Source organism: Bos indicus x Bos taurus, chromosome 3, assembly GCF_003369695.1.
Source record: "Bos indicus x Bos taurus breed Angus x Brahman F1 hybrid chromosome 3, Bos_hybrid_MaternalHap_v2.0, whole genome shotgun sequence".
NCBI lineage: Eukaryota > Metazoa > Chordata > Mammalia > Artiodactyla > Bovidae > Bos > Bos indicus x Bos taurus.
The window spans coordinates 58,559,939-58,573,850 of record NC_040078.1 but is presented as its reverse complement, the minus strand read 5'-3'; the positions used below and the strand labels follow the sequence as shown (position 1 = coordinate 58,573,850).

The following is a 13,912-nucleotide window of genomic DNA, read 5'->3' as shown; positions in this document are numbered from 1 at the left end:
CAAAGAAACTCAAGGTAGTGTTACGAGAAGGGGGATGCATATTGAGTAGCAAACAACACATTTTACCATACTCTTTAATTTATACTTGGACCATCACTTGGCCTAAGCTTTACAGATTCACTACCACCCTTTGGAGAAATCTTAAACAGGACTAAAGGAGATTACAAAATATTTTAAAGTCCTTTTGAATAGACTAAGTTATAGGATTTCAAATTAAGTACTGTTTGACGGGTTAAGAAAGAACTTGCTGTCCTTCATGCTCCTAAGGGGCACGGAAGTTTGGTAGGGGAAAGGAAGATTTGATTGCTTAGGAAAAAAAAATCAAACCAAACCTCCCAACAGGTCTTGGCACTTAAGAAAGTGAGAAAAGAACACCTGGATCATGCTTTCCCTTTGACTGTCCACACACAGGTCAGCCACAAACAGTAGCTTCCTTCTTGCGGAGTCGCATTAATTCATTACCTGGAAGACTGGATGCCTGCTCTCACTTGGCTTTCCTGGCCACCTCAAGTTTTCCATTTCCAATGCTTAGAAGTTTTGTTTGTGAGGGTCCAAATGTGGCAAGAACTAAGTGCAGGCTTCTAAGCTGCACTCGTTACGCAGGCCAAGGGTGTTGGCTGAACAACCGACCAACCTTTCCAGGGAGAGATCTGAAGCAGGGGATTTGAAAAAACACCTTCCAATCTGTCAGGAACATGGAAAAAGTTGCTGTCTCTTCTACATTGGCGGGGGCGCCAAAGCACAACATCACAGCATCTGGTTAACCAACTGCTAAAACTTCAAAACACAGAGATCAGACTCTACTGTTTTTCTTTAGGAACACAGAGCAGCAGTCAAGGATAGGACTACATGGTTCTAGGAAAAATAAGAAGTTATTGGGCTTCAGGGACTGTCTTTGCACCACAGAATCATTCTGTATAGACTTAAACTAGAATCAACTGTTCAAAAGAGCCAAAAGAAATCATACCAAGAGGTGATATGTGACAATCTCTTCTCATGGTAAAAATAACTGAGAATACTTAGCAGAAAACTGGGAGAAGGAAAGCTTTTCTGAGATACAAAGTGAAACAGTTATTTGATGAACACTGCATTACCTACCCAAGGGGGATGGAAATTTCCCTTTTAAAAATTAAGAGGCTTAGTTTACTTTCCTTGGTTATACAGTTTAGAGCATGAACACTTGCTTTCATGAAATTAAGAATTAAGACTCAGATTTCACTATTTACAAGGCCTTTGTCTTTTCATGGATTTTCTCCAACTATCCTGTTTCCACTTTTGAAGTCATTCTCAAGATTTCCAACAGGTCCTGAGATTACACCTCCTCTCCTATGGTTGTCCTAGCTCCCCAAGCCTGTCCTGTCCAGAAGCAATGCCCACCAGCTCTCAGTTGGATTCACCAGTATGCCAAGCACATGTTCCTGCCACAGCTCAACATAAGGTCAACCCAACAATCATTAACAGCTGTCTTTGTGTCCTTATGTCTTTTCCATGTGGGCTCCCTTTACAATATAGTCCTGGACAGCCATGTTCCCTGAGGTCAGTTGTAACAGTTCTGAGCAGTGCTCAGTTCAGCAGTGCATAATCCATCATGGACAGTGAAACAGACTTGAGACTAACATCTTGGATCCCACTGAAAGAAGCTGGCACTAGCATTAACAGCTGGTTTCAAACTAACTGAAGTGATTGAAGTTTTTATGCCCAAACCAGCAAAATATGAGTAACATGGATGAAAGACTCAAGACAGGAACTGAAAACATTAGGAGAAACAGCCCACTGTCCATCAACGGCGAGAAAAACCTCCAAGAAAAGCGGTTTCACAAACTCTGAAGAAACTGTCCTATTTTTTCAAAAAATTTGTTAGGTAAAGTAGCCTATTAGAATAATTATCCACTTTTAAGTAGCAGTAAACTGTAATGTCATCTCGAAATCATTATGAAACATAGTATGACTTCAGGATGACTTGATGACCTAGGCAGAGCCCATCCAGGAGTCCAATTAACCTAATGGTTAAGGACATGACCTGTGAAGCCCGACTTGCCTTGGTTTAAATCGTGGCCCGCCTAGTGAATTTCCATGTAACCCATCTGGTTTGGACCTTAATTTCCTTTCCTATATAAAATGGGGATGACGGTACTGTACTTTATTGACTCTGGAACCCACATTTTAACATTCTTGAAATCTTCAGGGCCTTAACAAAGGCCGCTGGCCAGGCCACAGTCATGATGTACGTGTCATTGTTGGGCATGTGTGGTTGTCTCTGGTGGCACACATGGACATCAGCAATCTTTCAATATTTCATCCCACAGACCAGCGTCTTAATAACAGCTGACCAAAATCCTTCTGTTAAATACCTTTAGATCAGGAAACATCAGCATCAGAACGTGTAGAATGGGTGTGTGTCTGACTCTTTGTGACCTCATGGACTGGAGCCTGCCAGGCTCCTCTGTCAGAATTTTCCAGGCAAGAATACTGGAGTGGGCTGCCATTCCTCCTCCAGAGGATCTTCCCAAGCCAGGGATCAAACTCATGTCTTTAGTGTCTTCTGTATTGCAGGTAGATTCTTTACCACTATGCCACCCGGGAAGCCCTCATTCCACAGACCATTGTCTAAATAACAGTTGACCAAAACCTTTCTGTTAAATACCTTCTGATTAAAACACCAGCATCAGAACTTGCAGAATGGGTGTTAGTGACTTTGAAGGAAATTGCACAGACAGTGGTGGAGCAGTTCATTAAGAATTGCTGCATCATGTGGTCTGAGTCATAAAGGTCAGACTATGAAGTTTTAGGAATGCCTTACCCAGTTAATTTCACTTATTTAAAATATAAGCACAGAATGATATGTTTGTCTCAATATCACATTACATCAATTCTAGCTATTTTTTCCATATTTTAACATCTCAAGTCAGGATGTGTCATACAATTTGTTGAACCATGTATTTTTATTCTTAGTGCTATACAAAATGGTATGTCTTACAACTGACAAAGTCTGCGATTTATTGAAATAAAACCCCTAAAAGAGCTTTTTGCATAAGCATTCTAAATTTTCTAAAAAGCATTGTCACAATTTAATTGGCAGCATTGTTTTGTTAATAAAATGGCGCATCTTATCACTAATGACACTGTGCAGTCAATGAAACACAGCAGTACTTACTTCACCGGACTGTGAAGAATCCGTGATTAACAGTTGTAACGTGCTTAGAATGGTGCCTATGTTCTATGCTTTTAGACAATAATACTAACCTATCAGTCAGGGGCTTTGCTATAGACTGAGAGATATCAATCTATAACAAAACCTTAAAAATTGTTTTCAACCTAGAGAGCTTCCCTACTTCTCCCAACTTATCTCAATATCCAGTCTTTACTGAGATCCTACTTTATGCCAGAAACTGCTTGATATTGTGCCATAATTATCAACCACAGATTTGGCCTTCAAGACCAGTTAAACAACGATTTGAGCAATAATTATATAGACAGGAAGAAAGATAATACCAGGTTCTGAGAGGAATTAAGAGAAGGAAAATATCGAACACCCATCATTCATCATTTAACAGTGTAATAAGTTTGAACCTCTATTGCCTTGGTTTTCTCATCTGTAAAATGGATTTATTTTAAACCCCATCGATGATGCTAACATAACATGAATCAGTTCCATTTTCCACCTGAGCCCCTGTTCACAAATGCACGTGGGCTCAAATCCCAACTCTTGGTGGAGGCAAGGAACATGAAAGAGAGAGTGAAGGTGGGTGAGGAGATGGTAGGCTGTCTCAGGAAGTGGGGAGGCAGAGGGTGAGTTAATCTCAAGAGAAGGGTGCTAAGATGGGCACTGACTACCTGAGAGACTCCTGGGCTCCTGCTATTTTCTTAGATGTACAAGACAGACATAGGCCTGGCTCACAAGTGTCAGAATAGTGCATGGTATTTAGTAAGCTATTAATATATGCTAGTTATTAACCTTATTATCAGTGTGATATTAAAAACACTTAACAGGCAGTGTGGCATGAGCATCTGCCTATCAGGAGACCCATGCAGTGTGAACATAACTATGGGTTCTGCATGAGAGGCTCACAGCCACGACTGGTCAAGCTGAGTCTCAGAGAGTAGGGAGAATATGCTCATATGGAGATTATGAACAAGGAGAAAGGCACTTGGGGGGGAAATGCTTGGGATGTATATATGGTAGCGTTTTTGTTGTTTTATGAGACTGAAGTTAAAGGGTGGAGATAAAGGAAAGAAATGGCTGTAAAATTAGGTTGGGGACCAGTCATGAAGAGTAAGTGGTATTGTATTCATTAAGAAAACAAAACTGGCGATAGCAGAATTGTGTAGCAGCTTATCAAAGGCTAAAGGATGCATTTGGTTATGAAGTTCAAAATGAGTGCAGCTCACCACACTTCAATATGGAAAATGCCCACACTTTAGTTCATTTTAAAGAACACATGCACACATACTTTAGATAGCTTTCAGTTGACCAAAGTTAAAAGAAAATATTTTGTAATGAGGTACAGATCCTCAGAGGTTTAAGGGTCTATTTTTACTAAAATAGTCTTCATTTTTTTGAAGCATTATCCTCCAGTACAACTCTAATTTCAAAATCAGTATTTCTCATATGTTGATGAAATGGGCAATTTCCAAACCCCATTTTGGAAACAGACTGGTGCGGTGCATCTGATCAAACCAGTAGCAACATAATGTCAAACACAAATGGGAAGCATTAAAAAAAAAAAAGCCTATAATGGCAACTCAGCAGCAATGGCACAAGTAGGAACTAAAATCTCTAGTTAAAGCCAATGAAGGCCTCCAGATTAATTCTGAATTTTACTCCTTAAGTGATTTCAAATCAGAAACCCCCTGCTACTTAAATTCCAATAAATGTGCAATGGACATCTATTTGTTTCTTTTGTATCCTCAGGAACCACCTTTCCTCTACTGTTCCCTACACCCTTCCTTTTTTTGGTAATTTCCCCTTCCTTTCGGGGAACTCCTCATCAGCTCAGGGATTTAATGTGATCTAATCTGGTTAAAATGAAAGTTCTTACCCCCAGTTTTATATAACTTGCTGCCAAGCTTTGTATGATGATGTAAGCTGAAACCGTCGACAGCTGTCACCTACTATCCTTACCTCACTCCAAAGTGGGCATCCCCAAAGAGAAAGCTTGCCTGGGAAAGAAAACCAATCCATGGACAAAAAAGAAAAGCAGGGTCAAGTATGGGAGATGGAAACACAGATGGCTTCTTTGTTGTTTGGACCCAGTCATGCCCGGACTTCCCAGCACAGGAGTCAATGAACTGCCTTTCATGCTGACTCTAGTTTGAGTTTTTGACACTTGCAGTTGAAGGATGATTGGTTAATAAAAGTATTCAATACCTACCTGAAAATAAACCTAACACATTTTAATACAGTCATTTATGACTAAATAAAAGCAGCTTAGGTTATCTTTACTTAAAATTTAATGCCTGATATGAAGTCAGGTACAACACACTGTATATGCCAAACAAATTAAAGAAAACATATAAAGTAAATTGTTGGCATTATATGTTTAGCATTTCACTAACATCCTGAAACCTGAATTCTATCACTTGCTACAATGAAACAAATTGGCTCAACTACACTTAGGAATATTATAGTAACTCTCTTTAATTCCTATTTATAATATGAACAGGTGCAAGTTTTGTTTACTGTAAATTTATGTCTATTAATCCCATATGTAATAATTAGCAATTATGAAAGGCCTACCTTCCCTTTGAAATCATTGTTTAAAAAATAAAGAAGGCCAGGTGGAGCCTTTCTCCTTTTAAAATATGGTTCGTGAATGAAATGCAGGATGTTGAACTTAACATGGGTCAGGGAGTTTGTTCATTCATCAGAATTTGTCAGGAATCCAAAATGGTGAAGGCCTCTAAAAAAGAAATTGGGTTTTAATACTACAAACTTAAAGGGCTCTCAGTGAATTATTCCAAGTTTACCCCATCCAAGCAGCTGACACAGTTATTCACTAAAACACGTTTATTGTAAATTCTGGGGGAATAAATGTGCATATTAATCAAATGATCTGATAGTTATATTAAGGGAACTCTGCTATATTCTTTCCTAAGGAATAGTCCATAATTTAAAGTCTAACAGAATTCCAGACAATAGATATGGTAAAGATGCATTAGATCATGTGGGGTTTTTTCTGTTTTTTTTTTCCCTCCCCAGGAGGGAAAGTACAGGATAAATCCTTTGGTTTTCGTCCAGTTTTTCAACTTAAATTCTAGATGGGATGGAACTCAACACTTTTCTTGGAAATGAGACTACATCATAACAGATTTCACTGTCAGGAAATTCCTCTCCACCCTGACACTCAGATCACATGTTCTTTTTGTATACTTTATCCCACTTTTCCCAGTAACAATTCTGTGACATGTCTGATTCAATTCATTATCTTTCTTGCCTGTCTCAAGAAGATAAATCTCACTGTTAAGATTGTGAAATCCCATTTAGTTTTCAATCCTGTAATTATTGTGAAAAACATAATTCTACACACAGTGTTTACTATATATGGGGAGAAGATCCCTGAAGCTGCTTTAGAAAGTATATGTATTTTTCAAACGCCTAACCTTTACTGTCTATGAATCACATTTCTACCACTACTCTATATCAAAGGTCTTTGGGCCATTACTGTCTTTAGATGCTCTTCTCCAATTTCTACCCCAAGTTACATATATTTGTATTCTATAAGTTTCTTCTGTGCTTATAATGTTCTCATTATCTTTTCCTATTTCTAATCTTTCCAAGTCTCTTTTAATGAATATCTCTGGTTTCTTTTTGGTCTAAAACTTTTCTTAATTGTAAACTAAAAATGAATTACATTGATATTCAATTTTATCATTTGTTTTCTTAACCATTAAGCACACAGATGCAATACAGATGTAATAATCTTTTATAGTCATATTGCAATTTCATAACTATAAATTCCAATAAAACTAGGAAACTTTAATTTTAATAAGTGAGATCATAATGTATACAGAGCTGCCATAAGGTAAAAATTAAATCATGTATATACATAAATACACATACACATTCCAAAAGTACTTTGAAGAGTTCCAAGTGTTTCTTCTTTAGCTATTGTTAGATGTTTCCAAACACAGCATTAAACTGCTCATCACAACACCCTGTGTGGTAATGCCAAGAGGAGAGTTGGAATGGGGTGAAAGGCACAGAATTCACAGTAAGACACAGCTCACTGTGTGGACAAGGACAGCCAGATTCGCGAGCACTGATGGTTCAAACAACAATGCGGAATCGCTGCTTTTCTGAACTGACTGTAAGAAATAGAAGTTCCTAGTACTTACACAATCTTTTACATAGGACATCATACCAGGTGCCACCCAAGTAGAAGATCCATTCAGTTGTCTCAAGAGGTTAAGTTACACACAAATCCCAAGGACAAGAATGGGCATCTGAGAGACCAGTCCTCCTGTGGCTAGCTGGTGTGCCACATGGCCCTTCTTAGTGAGGTTCCGCTAAAGAGAATGCCAACTTTTGGCTAACGCAGGATCCTTGGATCAAACTAACACAGTTTTCAGCCTACAGAATAAAGCATATTAAAGTCTAAGCTTTTCAGGAAGCTAGAAAATACATTAAAACATTTTTTTTTCCAAGATGGTTTAATCACTTTTCAGAGAAACAAAACTTTCCAATGACCAAGTGAAAGTACCCCCAAATCTTCCAACAAGGTCCTCTGCCACTATCTGGGTACTGTCACATTCTTCCTCCAAAAGAAGTGCTCAATTTTCATCACCAATGTTCTTAGTAGATTCACTTTTCACTGAAAAAGTAAGTAAACATACAGTCAAGAGTGTATACTGTTTCTGTTTAGCCTGTTCTGTTTTTCCCTCTTCTCTCCTCCCTTCTGATTCATACCAACAGCACTGCTCATGGGGACAGACAAACCATGTCATGTCCCAGGCAGCTGAGATATACAATTCTGGCCACAATAAATACAGAAATGATGTCTGAAAGTGGCAATTATATTTTGTGAGGTAACATCCTTCCTGACTCTGCGGAAGACTCAGGAATGGTCACTTCACAGTGTGGGCAGGATCCGATACTTGCACCACTGAACAGACCACTATTATCACTCAGGCTGGCCAAGTGTGGTTGGAATAAATTTTTCCAGGATTTTTTTTAAACTTAAAATTGAGGGTCAGTATATATTGAATGAATGTGGGCTGACAGAAGACTAGCTAATCGCCATCTCCTTCTTTTCCCAGGAAAGGAGACTGAGAGTAGAAATGGAGCTCCTTTAAAGGAGTTGTCTTGACTACAGCAAAACTATGATTTACTCACTAATGGAGAGTTCCAGGAGAATAGACACTGGGCCTTTCTCTCCTATATTTATTTCCCCTGTGTAGCATGTATACTGAACTAATATAACTGTAAACTACTCCAACTTATAGACTGTTGTTTTTTTTTTTCAATTTGCAAAATGGGAACCACAACAACTACTCTCTTTATTTTATTGTACAGGGAAGCTAAAAGGAAATAGCACATAAACACTTTGAAAACTGTTATGGTTAAAATACAGACTATTTGCTTGAGGCTTATAGCCCTTTATCTCCATTGTGTAGGTAAGGAAAATAAAGCTCAGAGGCAGAGTGAATGCCAAGGACCCAGCTAATAAGAGGTGATGCTAGAACCATAAATTTGGATCTTGCTTCAAATTCCAATTGCCAAGTTCCTTGGGTTTGCCAATGGTACCTAGATGTAACACTGTACCAGCAACCAAACTGGTGTCCATCAGGTCATTTTTACAAGGATTGAAATAGGTTCTACCCAAGATATGGTCCTGATCTTTGTAGAAGTTCATAAAGATCCTAGCAGAGTCCTTCAGGTCTCTCTCCATGAGAATACAAGGTATTCGTTTTCTCCTCTGGCTTTCTCAGGATTGAAACCATTATGAAACCATACAGTGACCTGATTGCACTGTAAAGTTGCCGTGCCGTAAAGATGGCCTGAACTCCATCCCCATCCCACTGCCTCCCCTCTGCTGCCCTACCATGCCATACACACACACACACACAGAAAGAGAAAGGGAAAGAGAAGGGGTAAGCAGGAGTGAGGCAGGAGAAAGGAAGAAAGGATTTATTGGCCCAAGAAGAGACTGATGTGGGAATTCCCTGATGGTTTGGTGATTAGGACCCAGTGCTTTCACTGCCGAGGGCCCAGGTTCAATCCATGGTTGGGGAACTAAAATCCCACAAGCCTCATGTCATGATCAAAATAAATAAATAAATAAGTAAGAAAGGACTGATACATAAGTAACTCCTAAGTTAGTATTTTCACTAATTCAAGTAATCATTTTTGGGTTGTGTGCGTGCATGCTACGTCACTTCACTTGTGTCTTACTCTTTTAGACCCTATGGACAATAGCCAGCTAGGCGCCTCTGTCCAAGGGATTCTCCAGGCTAGAATACTGGAGTGGGTTGCCATGGTCCCCTCCAAGGGGATCTTCCCAACCTAGGGATGAAACCCGCACCTCTTAAGTCTCCAGTACTGGCAGGCAGGTTCTTTACCACTAGCGCCACCTGGGAAACCTAAAAAGGCAGAAGTATTCTGTGATTCTGAGTTATATTAGAGAAAAATATTTTGCTAATTTTTTAAGTTAATGGGCTTTGTGCTGTTTGGTATTGCAGTTTGGGATGCTTTTCCGTTTGCTGCTTACTGAAGTTGCCCAGTTTTTTTCTTTTAATGGAGCTCCATTCTTTTTCCTTAGTCTGAAATGTAGCATGCCTTTACTGTGTCATTTAAATCTACCAGCTAAGTTTGGCAAACAGGACCTGTGAGACAAGAAACACCATTCTGAGCACTTCCACTGGACTGATACAAGGTGTGGGGACAGCACTCTACGCCTCCAATCCGGTGCGGCTACACTAACTGCTTAACCTTTTCCAGTCAACCTTTTCCATTTCATAAAAAGCCAAAAGCAAACAAAACTTGTCTATTGTCCATAGATGGAGGCAGACTTTTAAAAAAATAAACTATGGCCATCTATACTCATAACAAACATTTTAACAATCATCAAATGTGAAAACAACTGAATCCCAGGCCAGAAACACACATTCCCCAAACTAGAAGAGAGACACCTTTGCTATGAACTTGAGATCAAAATCCAACATTTTTTGCCTCTGGAGAGAGAAAAAATTTCAAGGCTTTCCAAATAAAATGCCCCGTTCTTATATAATACCCCCTTTCTGCCCTCCCCCCCCACCCCCGCACTAAGGGACCACCCTGTAGAATATCCAGTGCTGTGAGAATGTACAAAGAAAAAGACACCTTGAAGTGCTTACACAAAGAAATGCATCTACAGGAAGACCTGGCATTATTTTTAGAGTCCATGTATTCATGATGTGACAATACTGACATGGTCCTTAAAATCCTGCTCGATCGTCTTCAGTCCTTTGCCACAGCAGCTCTAAATGATCCTCTATACTGAAAGTGCAAGTCACTTGAGGTTCATGTAAATAAGTCAAATATCGAACAACCACCAAAAAATACCAAATTTTACTTCATAAGGTTCCAAGTACACTACAAAAGTAGCCTTTTCTTTTTGCTTCGTGACAGGAAGCCTTACTTCAATGTGCACTCCTAAACAAGGTGAAAGAGGAGCTGTGTGTGCTGTGTTTATTTACACAGACAATGTTTGCTCTGGCTAGTAACCCATATTACTAAACAACTTTCCCTGAAACCAACATTTAGAGAGAGAGCTATGTGAATTATATTAAGGAAAAAGAAAGGTTTTACAGTTTTTTTTCAAAAAAAGTGAAACTGGACATTTAGTACTGAAATTTCTAATTTAATTTGAAAAAATGGATGCTCTCAAATTGCAAAAAAACCCACCAAAACATAAAGTCAAGGATTAGCCTAAAGATTTAGAGAGCTAACTGATTTTTAGAAACTTCATGTTTGCCAATTAAAAATCTGGCTTCAAATTGTGGCACTAACAAAATTTGGCTAGTTTAAAAAATTTTTTTCTATTAACTTTCACAAAGAAAAAGAGCTACCATACACACATACAGAGAAGATCTTACAACAAAGGCTATTGCCTATTAAGAGTCTATAATGCTGGTATAACAATAAAACCTGAACTACATATTTCCAATCCAAGGATTTTATGGTTCTCTGGAATTACAATGAAACCCGGTCTGTACCTATAATTATTAGCTGAAAGTGCTATATAGTGGTTCTGAGTTAAGGTAAGTAACTTCTTCTTTTTAGAAGTACTTTTAAAATTTTATTCATCTTCTAGAATTTACATTCAGCTACATAATTAGTTTCAACAGTAATTGCAAATAGGGATAAGTCACCTTATATACTAACATTTTACACATACAATTTCCAGTTTTGGTACTTCCTCCCAACTTCACTACTCACCAAAGAGGGAAAAGTATAGAATACTAAAAATGTTTTGTGATCTTTCATTTTAGGAATCTCTAAGGAGTTTTAACTAGGGAATAAATGTATCTGATCTTAGACTGACTGTTACTTAAAGATTATTACCTTAGAAAAAGACAAAATACAAAGAACTCCAAAGAGGCAAAGGACATCTTTTTAGAGGCAGACATTCAATGATTCATTCATTTTAAGTTGATGAAAGCTTACAAGGTCTCAAACAGGACAGAAGCAACAGCTCAATCATATTTTTCTTTATAGCATTATCTGTAGTTACAGAGGAAATTCAGTTAAGTGTGTAAATACAGTGAGAAAATATATAAAGACAATCATGTAACGGTTTCAATTTCACCAGTTATTTAAAAGTTACCAGGAAGAAATTTACACTCACCTTGGTGAAGAACTTTCATGTCATTACTGTATTCTTTTAATACTACATGTAATGTTGGGTATTCAAGGATCACTTTGCCCCTCAAATTGTCAAGGAGACTTCTGTCAGGATCCAGCTCATAATATCTTTTAGAAAAAAAGCAAAACAAAAATAAAAATACTCTTTTATTTGAAGTTATTCATAAACAAAATATGAGTCCCTTATATTAAAAAATTTTACATGGAGATGACAATTCAATAGCTGTTTCCTTATAAATATAGTAAGTTTACTAGCATTAAGAAAATTGGGTAAAAGAGCTATTATTATGAGGTCCCAAAGTAAATCAAAAGCATATCAAATAATTTGATATTAGGAAAGCTCTAGAATAAGTTATTCATTTTCATCTTAAGGGATAGAGGCTTTTATATAATATCTATATTTGATATGTCATGAAATTTTTCTGGATAAAATACCGACTAGCTAAAAACTCAAATTCCTCAAATATATTTAGTTTGAGCCTTAAAAGAAAACCAAACAACTAGCCCTGATAGTTTATAGTTATATATGGCAGTAAAATAACTGGCTATAAAATACTTCTGTGAAAACTTAATTCTAAATTATATTTTCCAAAATTTATATTACCATATAATTAAATCTGGCTTTCCTTTATTTTGAAATTAAAAAAAAAAAAAAACCAGGTTTGAGTTTATGAATTAGGTAAAAGCACAAAATATAAGAAATATGGAGTTTAACTATAAAGAGTTGGACACGACTAAGTGACTTGCACTTTTTGGGCTTTCCTGATAGCTCAGTTGGTAAAGAATCCGCCTGTGATACAGGAGAGAGAACCCAGTTCAATTCCTGGGTTGCGAAGAGCTGCTGGAGAAGGGATAGGCTACCCACTCCAGTTTTCTTAGGCTTCCCTTGTGGCTCAGCTGGTAAAGAATCTGCCTGCAATGTGGGAGATGTGGGTTCAGTTCCTCGGTTGGGAAGATTCCCTAGAGAAGGGAAAGGCTACCCACTCCAGTATTCTGGCCTGGAGAATTCCATGGACTGTATAGTCCATGGGGTCTCAGAGTCAGACACGACTGAGCAACTTTTATTTTCACTATGACATAAGCCAGTAAATGTGTCACAGGAAATTTAGATGTTAATATTCCTTAAAGTATGAAATTCTCAAGTCATTACTTAAAAACAATTTTTTTTTTCAGTTGATTAAAGATATATGCCCCTAGCATTCTTCCTTGCTTGCTCTCTGAGGTAGGAAGAAGGGTGAATTTCAGCTAGCTCATTAGGAGCTGTTTAAGAGAATGTGCTGGCATGTGACTATCATGTCATGTCAAAGAGGAGAAACCTCAGAACCTCCACCAGTGTAGTGCAGAAGTTCTACAACTTTCTTTCTCTTATCTCCACAGATGACAGATGATATTCACATGCAAAGCACACATACCAAGAGATACCAGGCCTGACAGCTGGAACACCATCCTCTTTCCTTCCACTCAAGAAAGTACACTGAAATACCAGTGATCAAGAGTGAGGCTGCCATTGAGATACATTTGAATCTGCTGTAATTTTAAGAGTAAAACATTCAAATTTTGGTGTTTCTTAATTAGCAACAAACTGTTTGCACCACACTTTGCAGCTGACTGAGACACGCAGCACACTACACTCTTGGTGCAGTGATTCCTCTGTATGCTAACTCTGTCCCATGCACTAGTTTTTCAATGAGGGGAAACAGAATTTCTTCACAAAATGCAAAGCTGAGCCCACTACAAAAACTGATTTCTTTTTAAGAAATGAGTGACAAGTGAGAAAACAGCTGTAAAACCAAAACTTTACTTATGTTTTGCATGACCACAATTAAATTCTTCACTTTAGAATCACAGAATATTTTATATGTTGAAAAGAAACTTGAAATGCAAAACACTCAGTTTTCCTAAACTAGTCACCCTCGTGCCCATAGGCCACAGAACGCATACATTCTTTTCCCTGTGTAATATAATACAGACGTGTTTCCGATATTTTAAAAGTGGTTCCAGCCTTCAAGGAATAAATGTTTCACATCTTTTACACGTTATTTCCATTTGAAAAAGCCATATTTTTTTTTA

General features: G+C 37.9%; 1 protein-coding gene across 1 annotated transcript in view; it reads right to left on the bottom strand.

Moving 5' to 3' along the window:
• Nucleotides 1-2,923: 2,923 nt before the first annotated feature.
• The window catches only part of ZNHIT6 (zinc finger HIT-type containing 6), a 65,908-nt gene continuing 54,919 nt past the window's right edge, over nt 2,924-13,912 (bottom strand). The window contains exons 9-10 of the mRNA XM_027536672.1: nt 11,826-11,950; nt 2,924-7,811 (exon numbers count right to left, since the gene is read on the bottom strand). Coding sequence (XP_027392473.1) covers nt 7,771-7,811; nt 11,826-11,950 — 166 coding nt within the window. The 3' untranslated portion in view covers nt 2,924-7,770. The remainder of the gene's footprint in view (nt 7,812-11,825; nt 11,951-13,912) is intronic.